The 13,359-nt window shown below is 35.5% G+C and overlaps 1 protein-coding gene across 2 annotated transcripts in view; it reads left to right on the top strand.

The window, feature by feature from the left end:
• fgf14 (fibroblast growth factor 14) overlaps positions 1 to 13,359 on the top strand; it is an 809,830-nt gene that overhangs the window by 514,426 nt on the left and 282,045 nt on the right. For both annotated transcript variants that reach the window (XM_028799974.2, XM_028799975.2), the window contains exon 2: positions 9,777 to 9,887. In XM_028799974.2, coding sequence (XP_028655807.1) covers positions 9,777 to 9,887 — 111 coding nt within the window. The remainder of the gene's footprint in view (positions 1 to 9,776; positions 9,888 to 13,359) is intronic.

The raw sequence follows: 13,359 nt of genomic DNA, 5'->3' as shown, positions 1-13,359 counted from the left end.
AACATTCATTCATGTAAATGGAATGAATAGCAATATAACTTATGTGACAATCATAAAAAATTAATTCTGATAAGAAAAGAACAATGATCAGTTCCCTTATGTGGGTGGGTACAGCTTGTTATGAACTAGTCTCCTGTGTGGGATGACGGCAGCACTAGGCAGGGTTTCCGGAAAATTCTGACAAGTGATTGAAGAACAGGGACAATTAATGGAATGGGAGCCTGTTGAATTGTTTTTTTTTTTTGGCTTAAAGTAAATTAAATTCATATTTATTGGAGCAGAAAAACAATAATCAGTAAAAATAGGGTAATATATCAAAACACAAGTTAAACACATCCATCCATCCATTTTCCAACCCGCTGAATCCGAACACAGGGTCACGGGGGTCTGCTGGAGCCAATCCCAGCCAACACAGGGCACAAGGCAGGAAACAATCCTGGGCAGGGTGCCAACCCACCGCAGGACACACACAAACACACCCACACACCAAGCACACACTAGGGCCAATTTAGAATCGCCAATCCACCTAACCTGCATGTCTTTGGAATGTGGGAGGAAACCGGAGTGCCCGGAGGAAACCCACGCAGACACGGGGAGAACATGCAAACTCCACGCAGGGAGGACCCGGGAATCGAACCCAGGTCCCCAGATCTCCCAACTGCGAGGCAGCAGCGCTACCCACTGCGCCACCGTGCCGCCCAAGTTAAACACATGATAGATGTAAAACCATAACACCTTCACAAATATGCTAAAGCACATTTGTTTCTCTAAGACCTCACACTTCTATCATTTAACAAAAAAAAATGGGTGTACAAGTTTAGATTAATTGGTTGAAATCATATTAGTTTAAACTTTCAGCTTTTTTTCTGTTCACTTCAGACTCTGTGCAAAATGTTGCAGGGATACAGTAACCTACAGCCAAGGGGGACTGAAAATTCTATTCTACATTTTGTTATTTACCTTTAAATATTACCATTGCTTAATGTTAATGTTTTCAAATGACAAAATGTGGATTAATGCAAACAAAATTTTGGTCAACAATTTTGTAAAAATAAATGAAGATCTTATAAATGAAGAAAATCATCCAAAACAAATCTAATCATGATACCCACAAGTATTGCTTGCAGTAGCATCTCAACAATAAAGTGTCATGTGTTTGACATGTTTATGCCTAAGAGTGACAATGTGATACACCCATAGGAATGATAAATCCATAAAGAGATCTCCTTAATATATTTTTGGTTTCTCCTAGACAACAATGAGATCAGAAAGGAATTAAATGGAGACATGTTCGTTTGTCTGACACTTTTCAGATTTTTCTCCAGAGACACAATCCCCCGGAATTCTCACAATGGTCTCCTCCCGCGTTTCAGTACAGATCTCAGCAAAGTCATATGATGGGCTCAGATTTTCCAAGTAGTGTCTTGACATTTTTTTATTTTTTTTTTTGCAATTTCAAAATATTTGCATTATTATTATTGCTATGATTATTTGAGATAATCATATACTTTACTATGATTACAAAACTGTAGTCATTGTTTTTACTATTAGTTGCTCAAATTTTTATTGCTATTCACCAGTTAGGTCATACTCATTTTAGAAGACAGGTAGTGGGACATATTGGTCAAGACTTTACACTTCAATCCCTGTGGTTGTGGATTCAAATCCCACTTCTGACACCACTGTGTAAACATGAGCAACATCACTTCATCTGCCTGTGTATCAATTGACTAAGGAAACGTAACCAATTGTATCTCAAATGTTGTAAGGAATTTTAGAAGAATCATCTCTGGCAAAGTTGACTCTTAAATAAAACATAAATGAGAATTTCTTTTACGTCTCATGAGCCATCAAAGATCAACCTTTGAGCTGTAAAATTTTCTTATGGGACAAATTTTAATGAATTCTTTATACCCTGAGACTTTTATGACTGAAACCTACTGGACTGGTGTCACCCATCAAAGGGGCATGAATATATCCTTAATAATCTCCAGCACAATGCGTTCCAAAAGGGAAACCGGAATTATGCCAGTTTCAGTCAAAACACAAGGTAAATAGTCCAAGTTAAAGGGTCTCACTCGGGCTTCTTTTCTCTTTTGTGTTCTTTCACAAAAAGTTTAATGCCACTTAAACCGAAACATTCATCCACATCCCTTTGTTTTTCAATCTACTTCTACTTCACACAAGCTATAAGCACTAACATCTGTTCAAGTTCTCACTTTTTTCAACAGCTTCTCACTCCATCACTTTATATAGTGTTTGAACAAGTTATGCTATTTTAAGTTAAAAGCCCTTTACTAATCTTTTGTTGGTGATTCTTGGCTATTATTTTCACTTGCATGTTTCTGTTGATCTTATTCATATAACTGAAGTCCACTACATACATACTTTCACATTAAATTATTTTCTTTCATTTTTTACTTACTTATGATCAAGGATTATTTGACAAATTTCCAAAGAATTCTACCTCTATTTAATTGTAATCTTATCCAGCTAGCATTCCACTCTTAATCTGTATTTAGCATAATGCGTGTAGTCTTTTTAAATGCTTTGTTCTTTTTTGCTTTTGCTTTAAAAAAAGCAAAATTTATTTTCTATCAAGTACAAAATCCTACTTGCTGATTCCATTTATTCTGTCTCTTCTTCACTCTTTTCTTTTGCTAGTGCACCACGGCACACTCACGCTATTTTTCATTACTTTTCTTCCTTCAGGCTGTAAACATTTTTCATCTTAACAATTAAAGTAATTTTCCCCCAATCTGCTTGTAATTTCTAGGATTTTGCATACACTATTAGTTTTCAAATAAAAATATGGGTTTTTTTTTTCAAAATGAATATTTTGCTTATTTAGGGATGGTGTTTGCACTTGCACATTTTATAGCAAATGTCCAAATTCTGCACAGTCTATTTTTTCCTATCAAACTCCTAAATCTGTCTTTCCCCAAAAGGAGGAGATTGTTTTCCATTTTCTTTCATGGATCTGCAGAGATTTCACAATTTATCTCTTTTCCTTTTCTGTCAATTTAGTCATTTAAATGGTGCCAAGGCTCCTCATCAAATTTTGGTCTGACTGCCTCTGGGTGTTTCATAATTTAATCTCTATACTTTCATTCTGTTTTTATTCTACTACTTTATGCCTTCTTATTTCATTTCCTGTGTTGCTTTAACTTTCTACTTACCACCTAAATTATTCCTTTTATTTAAATTTATTTGCTATTCCTTCCTCTACCTTTCCCATTTATCTGTGTGGGAGTAATTTAATTTTTATATTCCAGACCTTTCTTTCTCCCTTACTTGCATGTTCCATTTTATTATTACACCTTTTTCTATTCTAACTTTGTCTTGCTCTTCTTGAATTTTACATGCACTCTCTTCTGTTTCATTTTCTTTATTCACTTTTGATTGAATTTGTTCGCCTCTCGTATTCCAGATTCCTACAACCCTGGGTGTCATTCTTTATTTCCATTTTTCCATTCAGTTCTTTGTTCCTCTAATTTCATTTCCTCTTTTTCTGCATTAGCGTTCTTTTGGCATTACCCTTCCTGTCTTACTTGACACTTTTCTTTATTTCATCTAATTTTGTTTTTCTTCAGCTCCTGTGTTTATGTCATATTGCTCCATGCCCCAAAAAAATAACCACAATCTCCCAAACTTTCCTTTTATTTTTTTTAGCTATTTCTTGCTCACACACCTCCATCATTCATTTCATTGCCTTTCATCCCCAACTCACTTTTTTCTTTTATACTATTTCCTCATTTCTTCTCTGTTGCACTGAATTTGCACTATCAGCTCTTTCCTTTCCCATTTCTCTTCTTTCTTTCCTTTTTTGTTTTTGCTCCATTTTGCTCAATTCTTGTTCTTCCAATAAACCAAAGAAAAGGAGTGCCGTGATCCTTTAATATATTTATTTTTTTACTGTTCTCTAGTTTTCTCATTTTGTAGTTTCTTGAACAGGAACAACACAGAAGTCACACGACAAGTTGCATCATCATTACTAGAATAATAAAAGAGGGTGGCCTGGTGCAATGTTGACACAAACCTAAATGTGCTCACTTCTGTTTTCTTAGGTTTGACTGTTTGTTCTAATGTCCTGCCAGGTTACTTTTTGGCTTTGATTTTTAAATCCATTTTTGGTTGTTATTTTTGATTGTTGACATTCTGGCTCTGACCACTTCTCATTTTTGAGTACTTTTTTGCCAGACAAGAAATTTCCTCATTGTATTTTTCAATTCTTTCTGTTCTTCAGGAAAAGGCTAGCTTTTTTCACTAAGGGCATAATAAATAGAGGGCGGCACGGTGGCCAGGGCCGGATTAAGAGCTTTGGGGGCCCGTAGCACATTTCAAATTTGGGGGCCCTTTTGGTCTGCATCATCTGAAGTTTAGATTCTGAACAGTTCAAACCGGACTAAATAATTATTTTACTCTCGATTATAATAAGAATCTTATAATATTTATGTGAATTTTATGTGTTGGGCCCCTAAAGATTTGTTGTGTAAGAAATTTACAGTTTAAAAACGTAAAGATAATATTTTTAAAGACCAGATTTTCAATGCTACACTTTTTCATTAAATATTGGGTCCACCATTTGGGGGCTCCCGAAATTGCGGGGCCCGTAGCATATGCTACATGTGCCTATTGGTTAATCCGGCACTGACGGTGGCGCAGTGGTAGCACTGCTGCCTCGCAGTTAGGAGACCTGGGTTCGTTTCCCGGGTCCTCCCTGCGTGGAGTTTGCATGTTCTCCCCGTGTCTGCAGGGGTTTCCTCCGGGTGCTCCGGTTTCCTCCCACAGTCCAAAGACATGCAGGTTAGGTGGATTGGAGATTCTAAATTGGCCCTAGTGTGTGCTTTGTGTGTGGGTGTGTTTGTGTGTGTCCTGCGGTGGGTTGGCACCCTGCCCGGGATTGGTTCCTGCCTTGTGCCCTGTGTTGGCTGGGATTGGCTCCAGCAGACCCCCGTGACCCTGTGTTCGGATTCAGCGGGTTAGAAAATGGATGGATGGATGGATAATAAATAGAAGTTGTCCAAAATCATAAATTAAAGAAAACATAAACTTGAAAAAAATGAAGCACACATTGTGCTGGATTTTAAAACATTAAATAGCATCAAACTGACAGATATTTCAAATGCTAAAAATGGCATCACCGGCCAATTAGTAAAAAGTGGGAAAAAAGCAGTTACTCCATACATTGTACTTCAGACTTTCTTCACAAGCCTTTACTTCATGGACTTACATTGTTTTGTAGTGCAGTGTCACCCTCTGTATATCTTTCCTCTTTACATTCTAAAGCTTGACCACAGTAGAGTACTTTTGCACTCCCTTCACTTATCTGAATCATTAGAGAAAGGTACAAGAAATGCATGAATAACATGTAATTTATTTCACTATACAAGACTCTCTGCTCTTATAGAACTGAAATAAAAGTCTGATCTCTTGTAGTAATAATACATTTCAAGACAATATGATTTAATACAGTCTAAATTAAGACTTTGGAAAAAAAAAAAGTCATAGTAATGTTTCCAGCTTAAAAAAGTTTTCTTGCTTTTCTTCCTCCATATCTAGTCGTCTCTCAAAAATAAATCCTATAGTTTTTATAAACTGCTTTGTGAAAAAGAAATTAATTTATGCAAGTTGAAATCACAAAACTTTCTTCTCAATGGATCTCCTGAGTGCTACTATTTCCATTTTGCATTCTACCATTCCTCTGTTTCTAAAAGCTGCTTACTCTAGAAAGATCATCTCCCTGTAAGCTGAAATGAATTTCTGGTTTTCATTTGATCAGGCGGATTTTTAAGCACCTGTAAATGCCACATTAACTTACTAATATTGATAGATCATGCAAAAACACGGCCACATTCTTCTCTGGGGCTCTAATGTAATTTTCAAATTATTTTCTGGGTAAGCATTGATTCTTTTTGAAGTTTAAAGCATTCAAAACCTATCCTTAAATGGCCATTGTATTTATTAAGAATATTCAGTTATCAATATGCCATGTATATGTTGTTTTTTGTTTTTGTTTTTCTTTGGGGGGTTAACTGAAGTCTTAATCTTTGAAACCCTGAGTAGACCAAGTGAGCTCAGACAATGAATATATAACTGATTTAAATCTCACCTAAAATACATCACAAAATTTGACTGAAGAAGCCGCCACACTCAAACGGAAACATGTTTCTTGTTTAACATGAAGTGTTCAGCTGTTTTTTAAGCCAGCTTTTATAAGGAAAACCAACCCTGGACGGGCAACCTGTCCATTGCAGGCCACACTCACACATGTGCCTTGCCAACATACTAACCTAACATACTTCACATGTCCATGGGATGTGGAGGGAACCCAGAGTGCCAGAAAAAAACTGGGAAAAAATGCACAAACACCATACACATTGAAACAGCTAAGAACTGAATCCATGTTTCTAAAGCTGTGAGCCTACATAGCATTATTATATCACCCCTAAAGTAAAATATTGTTGAAAAGAGTTTGCATTTGGAAAGTTGTAGTATTATATATAATACCACTGAGTATTTTTTATTTATTGTTATTCTAAAAAACATTGAATATCAACATCATTAAGCAAGATGGGATTTTAATGACATTATTTATTCGCTTTCTTTCCAAATGTGAATGTATTATATTGGTGTCATAGTTAACTTACATAGTAAAATATGTCCCATGTATCAGAAAAGTGCTTATTTCCAAAAGAAAAGTGTCCTGCTTGATCAATGGTCTCTAGTAAGTATAATACATAACATTGGCAGCTAGTTCAGATGATTTTAAATCTTTAGTTTCCAAAATGCAGAACATGAAGATCCCAGAGCAGTTTGTTCGCATTCATTTGGCATTAATTAATTAAACTGTCAGATTCAATTGTTCATTTTAAAACATGCTATACAACTGAAGTGGAGTAATTTTTTTTATGAAAAAAGTAATGTATTTCATTTTTTCTTTCCATGTTATATATTTTAAATTATAATTTAATACAATTTTGCTAATCAAATAATTAAAATAAAGTAGGTAGTTCACTGAATAAAAAGGCATGTTTTGAAATTAATTGAACAGAACGTAGCGATGGGGTTCAATTAACTCTACCGTGAAGTTTCTTGTTGTTTAATTAGCATGCACAAGTGTAAGACACTAAAGTAGCAGCTACACTTTAGCATTTAGTGTCATTTGTACCTGTGTCTGCACTGCTTATCACTACTGTAAGTATGTGGATAAACTTAAGAGAGCACATTCCATTTGAAAAAAGTGAATTAAAATGATGGTAAAAGAAAGGTAAGCATTTAAAGAATGACATTTCTGATTTTCTTCTAAATGTAAATATCACATTCACAAAAATATATAATGCAAAATTACAGGAGAAGAAAGCCTAGACAATTAAACAAGATCAAGACCTACTAAAAGTAAGACTAACCCATTGATTTGTGCAATGAAAGCCTGCACCTACAGAGGTACCCCATGACCAATCTTCAGAACCCCTGGTAAAGCTTCACTCAATTGAAATCCTCCTCAACAGATGTCAATATCATTTAGTTTGCCACACTGATGTCGAATTGTTCCTGTTATTCTGTCTTACTATTCCGAGTAGAAGTGTCATTCTTTGGCAGTACTTGACCTTAATTGATATTAGTCTAATGGTCATGTACTTTTTAAAACACACTAAAATGCTGCTTCTTAGGAGCTGCAAGTCATAAATTAGTTGCAGTCACAGCAGCAGGTCAGAGATGCTTTAATAAAAGGAAACTACTGGAAGTGCACGCCTGTGACATAGTATCACAATATACAAACTTTACAATTTGCTAAAATGCTTGCAAATTCACTAACTATGATAGATAGATAGATAGATAGATAGATAGATAGATAGATAGATAGATAGATAGATAGATAGATAGATAGATAGATAGATAGATAGATAGATAGATAGATAGATAGATAGTCAACTTTATTTATAAAGCACTTTACATGCAACAGCCGCTGACCAAAGTGCTGATAGATAGATAGATAGATAGATAGATAGATAGATAGATAGATAGATAGATAGATAGATAGATAGATAGATAGATAGATAGATAGATAGATAGATAGATAGATAGATAGATAGATAGATAGATTCTTAACTTTGTGAGATGTTCCAAGATTCTACTGGTGTAACTAGTGGCCCAAGTGCCCCTGCAATATGAAATTAAATTAAATTATGATTTAAACAGTTAAAAAATGACCAACATCAGTGCAATATGTCAAGCATATAAGCTTGATAAAAAGTCATGTAAGCTTTATGGAGTTAAGGGAATAATAAAAGGATTTTAATTCAGACTAGCTGGTCTAGTATAATAATACGCAATCCAATCCCTTTCCCTTGCTGTGACCTTTTCCTTCTCAGAAAGAGCTGGCTGTATCTGTTGCTTCCTCTCAGCCTCAAATGTTGAAGTGACCACTCTTACATATGAAATGTTTTGCTAGGAAAATGCAGTGGTGTTCGCTACCATATTGGCCTTGTTTTGTGACTCTAACCTACTCATATTGAGGCTGTGAATGCTGATTTATCATTATTTTCACGCATCTGTTGCCAGCCAAGTAAAGTTTTCAGTAATTGGCATAACACCTATAAACTTTCTTCACGGGCCCAAGCAGGTGCAAGCAATGGCTCCACCGATTAACCCAATTGTGTTATCTTTAGAACCTTTTTTTGGCATTTTTATAATCATCTTTGTTGTTTTTTTGACCATTCTCTCTATTGAACACATTCAGCATTAATGTTTGCAGTGCACCATCAGTTGGAATATATTTTCTACTACATTCATTAATAAATTGAAAGCATTTTTCATTCCAACACATGGTGCATCACAAACATTAGAATTGTTTTTACGACTACTCTTCCAAATAGCATAACAACCGGATGGACACACAGATACACAAGCACATCCACAAACACTTGTCCTTTTATGAATGCTGGGGTCAAGTAGGCAACCATATAAATAATAATGATTTATTTGTATGGAATGATGTGTGATTTTAATAAAATCAATAAAATCAAAAAAAAAAAAAAAGCCTTGTGAAACAACAACCACTTGGTCACTGTGGGCCCCCAAGTCATATGGGTTATGGTGTACCTGCCCCACCCACAGTGTCTATAGATAAGCCACTATTTTACTTTGTTAATATAAACCTAAGCAACAATGGTGTAGAATAAAGGATCTTTTCTGGGGGGATTTTGTTATCAGCTCATGAAGGTAAAATGGTTCCACAGGGTGAGTTAACAGCAGCTTTACAAAGCAACTTGCACCAAGATCTGATATCTTTACAATTCCTAATGAGTTTGTCAAAGTCCTTTATTATTTTACCTTGGATGTCAGTTTTTATTCATGATGCTGTGGAAGTAAAATTCATTAAAAGTAAGAGTTTCCAGTATTAGTATATTGCTAACAGAATCCATGCAGTACATGCTTACATATTCTTTCAATTGAGTAACTAAAAACTTAATAAAGTTACTGCCGAGTATACAAGTAGAAATGTATAAGCAGTAGATGGCAGGAGCTTTTTTTGAATATATAACAATAGACGTGAAACAGAGATCATTCGACTGACTAATCCAAATGATAACTTCTGTTGTTTTTATTTCTTTTATTATATAAGAAACATGTAATACATAAAAATAATTCTCAGTTCTAGTAATATATATATATATATATATATATATATATATATATATATATATATATATTCCTGTTATTTTGGGAGTTTAAAAAGACTGACTCTGCTTTTCTTTCCCTTATTTTCTCAGATCCCCAGCTCAAGGGTATAGTGACCAGGTTATACTGCAGGCAAGGTTACTACTTGCAAATGCACCCCGATGGATCTCTCGATGGGACCAAGGAAGACAGCAGTAATTCTAGTAAGTGCTACTCACATTTAAAGTAAACAGTGTAAATCTTATTTACAAGCTACAAAATAAAGTAGTCTTATTTTGAAACTACCAGGTTGAACATTATTTTTTTCCACCATCCTGCAAGTATGTGTGCATTGTGTATTGGTTTTCTTTTAGCTGATTGCATAAAGCCTTTAGTTCTTAGCTTGCACACAGTGGCAAACCACTTTGCTCCACAGCACTAGATTAATTTCTGAATCAAAGTCTGCAAGCTGGATTTTAGATCAATTATTTTTCAAAGGTGAAGATGTCAAAACAGAAAGAAGTATAACATTTTAAGGATGATTTAAAGAAAAACTAAGTGTGACATATTGGGATGGAGTTAAAAGATGATAAAGCAAGACGCTGTCAAGCTAACTCACATGGCATGACATCCAGCTGTTAGCTAACAGCACGGTCATCATTGGGTTAGTGCACGGCAATTTTAAAGCTAAACATAGCAACAGTTACATGTGGATAATGTCTCCATTCTCATTTGGATAAACAGATGTATTCATGCACTAAGTATCACCATTTCTGCAGGCCTTCCAGGAAGCTTGTATGTTTTCACATATAACATTCTCCTTCTTTTTAAACCTGTGATAAACTGTCTGGCATTTTCTCAGTATCTGCTTGTCTCTTTGACATTCTCTAAAGTCTCACTAATGAAGCTATTGGAATTGTTATACATGTTTCTTCACTCCCTGCCCCACCTTAAGTTCATAATGATGGCTACGTCAAATATCATCTGCAAATCCAAGTCATCTACTTGTCAGCTGGACCCCCTGCCTACAGTTCTGGTTAAAGCCTGCCTCCCCTCTCTAGTCCCTCTCATTTCTGCCATCATTCACTCTTCTCTTACTACTGGTATTATTCCCTTATCTTTTAAAACTGCTGCTATAACCCCAATACTAAAAAAATCTGGTGCTGATCCTACTAATTTCAATAATTTTTGCCCCATTTCTAACTTGCCCTTTATCTCCAAAATTCTTGAAAAAATAGTAGCTATCCAACTTCACACCCACTTATCTCACAATAATCTATATGAAAAGTTCCAGTCTGGTTTTCACCCTCTTCATAGTACAGAAACGGCACTTGTTAAAATTACCAATGACCTCCTTATGGCTGCTGACTCTGGTCTAATCACTATTCTCATCCTCCTTGATCTGAGTTAGGCCTTTGATACTATTTGTCATACCACTCTCTTTAATAGATTATCTTTGATTGGCATTACTCACACTCCACTTGATTCGTTTAGATCCTACCTCTCAGGCCGCACTCAGTTCATACAGCTTAAAACCTTCACATCCCAACCCACCGCTGTTACTTCTGGTGTGCCCCAGGGCTCTGTCCTGGGGCCTGTTCTTTTTATTATTTACCTTCTTCCCCTTGGCAATATTTTTCACAAATATAACATTAATTTTCACTGTTATGCTGATGACACCCAGCTCTACCTTGCTAGTAAAACCACCTCCTCTTTTCCACCACCCTCGCTTATTGACTGCATTGCTGAAATTAAATCCTGGTTTTCTTCGAATTTTCTTAAATTAAACAGTGACAAAACTGAGGTTCTCCTCATTGGTTCAAAATCATCATTATCCAAAACCAATAATCTTTTTCTTATTATTGATAACTCTGTTGTTTCCCCATCATCTCAGGTCAAGAGTTTGGGTGTTATCCTCGACAGTACTCTATCTTTCCAATGTCACATTAATAACATCACCCAGTCTTCTTACTTCCACCTACATAATATTAATCGCATTCGCCCCTCCCTCACTCCTCATACCACTGCCATTCTTGTTCATAGTCTTGTCACTTCTCGGCTGGACTACTGCAATTCACTCCTCTTTGGTCTCCCTAATAAATCTCTTCATAAGCTTCAGTTAGTCCAGAATTCTGCAGCACGTATCATCACTCGAACCCCATCTATTCACCATATTACTCCGGTCTTGCAGCAGCTTCATTGGCTCCTGATCAAGTTTCGAACTGATTTTAAGATTCTGCTATTTACATTTAAGGCCATTCATAACCTTGCTCCTCCATATCTGTCTGACCTTCTTCATGTTGCCATTCCATTCCGTAACCTTAGATCCTCTTCCTCCACCCATCTGACCGTCTAACCACCATGGGGAGCAGAGCTTTTAGCTGTTCTGCTCCCAAGTTCTGGAATTCATTACCTGTGGAGCTCCAAAACATCAAATCATATTCATTATTCAAATGCAAACTTAAAATACATCTGTTTAAAATGACTTTTTCTTTTTCCTTCTGATTACAGTGGTTTTGTTTGGTTTTAATTTTTAGATTTTCTGATGTTTTAAGTTGTTTATAATTGTGTCTTTTATTTATTTATTAATTTATTGTTTGTTCGGTGTCCTTGAGTTCTCTGAAAGGCGCCTTGTATAAATAAAATGTATTATTATTATTATTATTATTATTATTATTATTATTATTATTATTATTATATTAACTATAATCTTACTGAGTCCTGTTGGGTTCAGAGATGTATTCATTATCTTGTTCACTGCCATGAAAATGGTGCTGGAAATGTTCCCCGGTTCCTAAATCAGCTATTCATTGCACAGCTAAAAGTAAAGACTGATTTCACGAAGCAGGCCCCAAGACACATGCAACTAATATTGGTGAAATCTTGAAGAATTTAAGATTTTCATACAAAAACTAATTGGAAAGTTTCTGTTTTTTATGATGATGATAATGAAGTTTGACACTATCATCAGAATGCACCGTATACACACAACAATCAAAAAGAATTTCCTATTTTTCTACTCAGTGACTACTAATTGCAGATAACTTGAAAAGGGTATTATTGAACAAAAAAGTAGAATGTAAACTGCTGTCTCTGCTAAAGAAAACCAAACCAGTCAATCTGGACTTTCAATCAAGCTTTAGCACAATTTAAACACACTTTAGTACAAATACCAATTGACTTTGAAAGCTTTTTGATTTCCATATGTACACACACACACCTTAGTCTTAGCTGTCACCTATATACTACTGAGTCTAGCTCTGACAAATAATCAAACAATGACCTTGACTCTGTGGCCAGTGCTCTGAACATGGGGCAAACAATTGCTTCTAATCAAAGTTGTCTCCTCTAGAGAGCTGCCATAGATGCATTTCTACAAATGTTAAGCATGGCCTTTTGATGCTTTTAAATTGGACATCATTAGGTTGCCTCATTTACGCAACAACTCCAATAACAGCCCTCAGCACAATGGCAAACAATGATCCACAAACTAATTAAAAACTGTAATCTCCTTTCTAGGTTTAATCTGTGCAATTTACTCTTTACTGTGTTTGGTTGAATACAGCAGAATAACTGGGTGCACTTTACAGAAATCACTTCAAGCTGTAAATTACAACTCCTACAATAGTAGCTTGCTACCTTTTGAACCTTTGATTTTTATTACTCAGGATATATTTGCAGAGGGTAGATTATTCA

Source organism: Erpetoichthys calabaricus, chromosome 4, assembly GCF_900747795.2.
Source record: "Erpetoichthys calabaricus chromosome 4, fErpCal1.3, whole genome shotgun sequence".
NCBI lineage: Eukaryota > Metazoa > Chordata > Cladistia > Polypteriformes > Polypteridae > Erpetoichthys > Erpetoichthys calabaricus.
Note: the sequence above shows the minus strand (reverse complement) of the source record. Positions and strands in the feature narration are given on the sequence as shown.